The sequence below is a fragment of the Leptidea sinapis genome, chromosome 16, assembly GCF_905404315.1.
Source record: "Leptidea sinapis chromosome 16, ilLepSina1.1, whole genome shotgun sequence".
NCBI classification, from domain to species: Eukaryota; Metazoa; Arthropoda; class Insecta; order Lepidoptera; family Pieridae; genus Leptidea; species Leptidea sinapis.
Window position 1 is genome coordinate 6,520,827 of NC_066280.1, and position 4,447 is coordinate 6,525,273.

Consider the following 4,447-nt stretch of genomic DNA (forward strand, 5'->3'; position numbering starts at 1 on the left):
ATATTATTTAATGTATTTCTAGTAGTATATTCTATCAGGAATAAGATGACATCAAAAACGCCACAAATTTCATTACTTTGTGGGTGTTGTGCGTTTGAATGTGAAGTAGAGTAAAAAAAACGTATGTTTTTCTAAGGAAATCATATTTTGGGTATCACTTGGAATAATTTTTTTTAGATATTTTTTCTGAGCGCTGGAGAGCTGTACCTTGTGGGGTTCAAGGATTATCCATTCTCTCTGGGACACCCTGTACAATTAAAAAACTCGATATTATTTTCACTATCTATTTACAATATTAAATAATTCAACACTACTTCCCATATTTTTCTACAGCCTTCCTCTCAATTTCTAACATTTTTTCGTGCAGTATTAAGCTATTTTTAACTTCAAAATATGTAATTATTGATGATGCCACCACTTGTATGATACTGATTACAGCCAGGGTTCCTGTGAAGGGCCTTGTCATTTTTCTAACAAGCTGTAACAATGCCTTTGGTTGAGTAATCTCTGGTATTCTTGCTGTATTATACTTGTTGGTAAGCTAAAACAAATGTTTTTATTTTATAACAATGTGTGCTTTATTATTTTACAGAATACAAGTTTATTTTTTACAGCACCATATTGTGTGAAATACCTAATCGCAAAAATTCAAAAAAGGAATCAGTTTACCACGGACTAGCAAAAAAATAAGGACTCCGTGTCACGTTACATAACAGAGTAGCACCAAAACAAGCCGATTAACGTGTAAATACATAGCCCCACGCACACACTTGCACTACTACAGGCCGATAGGCGGCCATTATGAGAATTGTCATCGACTGTGACAGATCAGTTTGCGTCTCAATAAAATATTTTAAAAATGCCGTCGTGCGTTGTGGAAAAGTGAAAAAACGATACTATATAAGTATTTGTGGCCATATATGATTATTTAAGGGAGAAAAAATTGTGTAACTAGTATCCCCCGTAACCGCACATACACTAGCATAACTGTGCTTCACTTCACGCCGCGGAGTCCTTCTTTTTTTACTCATCCGTGTCTGTTTACATGTAGTTTGGACGAATGTTTCTTGTTTAAATGTTATGCTAAGCACCATGTAATCGAGGTTTAAAAAAAATGAAAGCTTTTCCATGACAGACTACTCTGAAAAACAAAATTTTAAAACAATTTAAAACCAATTAGTAAATCATACAGAAAAATAGGCCCAAATATGATTATCTTATATATAAAATTCTCGTCACAATGTTAGTTACCTTACTCCTCCGAAACAGCTTTACTGATTTTACCAAATTTTATATGCATGTTCAGTAGGTCTGAGAATCGGCTACTATCTATTTGTCATCTCCTAAATGTTAGTGGTGGTCCACGAAATTTTTTTTAATTTTTATTTTTTTATGATAGCATTAAATAATACATACAGCCCTAAATACGGCCTAGTGCCGCTATGTTTCGCATGGGTTAGTGTCGATGACCGGACCAACAAAGATTATGAAAGCGGTCCTTAAAGAGATAGTACCTACCCAGGAGGGTACTGTTTTTTCCAGAGTCGGAGAATCCCTCCCCGAGCACTTTAGCTCGGGCTGCCCTTCGTATTCTGGGGGGGCACAGAACCGCGCATATTCACCGCTCTTTGACAACACTTCCCTTAAAGCCTCGCCTAGTATCGGAATACTGGATCTCGAAATCTCGAGCGATTACCAATGTCGTGGCCATCTGGAGGGCAATGCCAAATTGGCTTCAAAGAAGCTGGGCGTCATTAATAGGGCACGGCAATACTTCAAGCAGGCCCACATTCTAGCGCTGTACAAAGCGCAGGTCCGGCCACACATGGAGTATTGCTGTCATCTCTGGTCTGGCGCACCCCAGTATCAGCTCGATCCATTTGACCGCGTGCAACGCAGAGCAGCTCAAATTGTCGGGGACCCAGTGCTCTGTGAACGGCTGGATCACTTGGCGTTGCATAGAGACGTCGCTTTATTGTGTGTCTTCTACCGCATTTATCACGGGGAGTGTTCCGAAGAGCTGTTTAACCTGATTCCTGCCGCCGAATTCCACCTTCGCACGACACGCCACAAGTTAGGATATAATCCCCACCATCTGGATGTGTGGCGGTTCTCCACAGTGCGGTTTTCAAGGAGCTTTCTTCCAACTACTACAAAGCTGTGGAATGAACTTCCTTGTTCGGTGTTTCTGGGACGATACAACATGGGTACCTTCAAAAAAAGCGCGTACACCTTCCTTAAAGGCCGGCATCGCTCCTGTGATTCCTCTGGTGTTGCAAGGGATTGTGGGCGGTGGTGATCAACTTAACAACAGGTGACCCGTACGCTAGTTAGTCCTTCTATTCCATAAAAAAAAATTCAACCCTCTACGATCAACCCCTATTTTTGTATTGCGATTTTTATATTATTCTGTTCCATCCACAAATCCGCTATAGGGTTGCAATATGGCAATGGATCAATACTTACAATAATTGTAGTATGATAAATTTGGTAGGTCTGAGAATCGGTTCCATCTAGTTTTTACACCCCAAAAATTTTTTTATTACTTTAGATTGCAATACAATGTTTGCTGGGTCAGCTAGTTTAATAAAAAATCATTAGCGACACTATGAATACAGAGTTGGCCAACTAATTCAAACAGCCCACTGCCCATCTTCAACAAGTTAAGAACATTCCTGGGATGTTCTGTAAGCTGATTACTTACAAAGGGTTCCTTACAAAGTCTGAAAAAACTTACCATTAATGAGGTGAGTGGAGCTAAAATCATAGGATATACCAACCCCAGTCCTACTTGAACAGCACCAGATCTCACTTCATAACATATTGGGCAATGATTATTTTTCAACAACAGAAGATCAGATGAAACAATCTGCAATTAATTAATAAAGAAATAACAAATAAAGTAATTGGAATACTTAGAAGAGACAGACAAAAAAAATTATTGAAAATCTTTTTTAATTAAGAAATTAGGAGGACAGAGTTATTATATATTCATGTGTATAAAATTGCAAAAGCTCCAAATGAAATAAAGGAAATCAGGGAAGATGTCTATAAGTGGCAGAGCGCCCCAAGATCTCCAATATCCCTCAATAGAACACAATGGAAACAGTTAACGAGATAGGCACCCTTACTAAACATTTATTTTGGGCTATTATTTAGTAGAAATTTATAAACTGAAATTGCCATATAATAAATTAGTATTCTATTAGGTATCTATAAATGGTTAGGTATGTTCCAGCTCTGTACATATCTAAATATATATAAATTATGTGAAACATTGTTTGTCAGCTATGGACTCCTAAACTAATGAACGGATTTCAATGGGGATTACTTCATGGAGTGCAGTTTGGTCCAACTTGAGAGATAGGATAGTTTTTATTTTGATTTGGGATCCATAATTATTTTTATTTTCAATATTTGTTTTGTATTTTCTATGAGAGAATAACTCATAGAAAATACAAAACAAATATTATAATATATAATCATTATAACAACAAAGAGTATTTTTTATGAAATAATTCTTGATGTTTTTAATTATTATTGGCAAATTCCTATAAAACAGTATTTTATTTTATTATCTACAACATCTGTCGGGTCAGCTAGTTGATATATAATAAACAAATTTGTCTTACATATCTATGAAATAGTGCTGTCAACGAACCAGGCATCAAAGTGAGTGGTATGACAGAGGAGAAATATCCATATGTTCCTAGCTTTAATTTGTTTCGGTAATGGCGGTTCATTATTGCTCCTGATACAGCATTAATTACTCCGAGACAAACTGCGCCACTACGAAGAGCCCAACTAAAAAAAATGTTTAAAATCAATATTATGATAAATTATATAAATATATTCAAATGAAAATAAGGGAGCTTCTAAGAAGCAGTTGATACCAATAGAATCCAAAGAATCATGTAAAAATCATATGCATGTAACCAATACTTAAAATGTAATGTAATATGTTAAAATGATAGTTTTTATACAAAAATAAGATTAATTCAGTACTATTGATGTTAACATACACATCAGAAACTGGTTCCCAATTATAAACAATGCTCCAAACGTATTCAGTAGCTTCATGCTCGGTCAATACTACTGCATCTTCTGGTATTTGTGATGATTTCATCAAAGCCATCACGTAAAGTCAATGTAAAATTAAATATGTCGAAAAACGGAGAATTGCTTAAATAAAACCTAACGATTTAATTAATATCAACAGTAGGAACATTACGAAATGCGAGTTCAGTGATGTGATAAATGAAATTAAATGAATGGCTCAGGCCATTCAAGATGATTCAGATCCTCAAAATATTTCAAATCTAAATGCACATGTAGTTTTGAAGTCAGCACAATAATTATATCCTCTCTTGGTGATCTCTTGATTGCACTTAGACACTACCAAGTACCACTACGTTCAGTACTAGGTGACCAAGAGGTAACCGTACTA

At 36.0% G+C, this 4,447-nt stretch overlaps 1 protein-coding gene across 1 annotated transcript; it reads right to left on the reverse strand.

Annotated features, from left to right (window-relative positions):
• Window positions 1-270: 270 nt before the first annotated feature.
• On the reverse strand, window positions 271-4,447 carry LOC126968748 (uncharacterized). The gene is made up of 4 exons (XM_050813859.1): window positions 4,023-4,447; window positions 3,633-3,804; window positions 2,738-2,869; window positions 271-541 (listed from the first exon to the last, which is right to left on the reverse strand). Exons 1-4 carry the CDS (start codon window positions 4,133-4,135, stop codon window positions 311-313), a joined length of 648 nt encoding a protein of 215 aa, XP_050669816.1. The 5' UTR covers window positions 4,136-4,447; the 3' UTR covers window positions 271-310.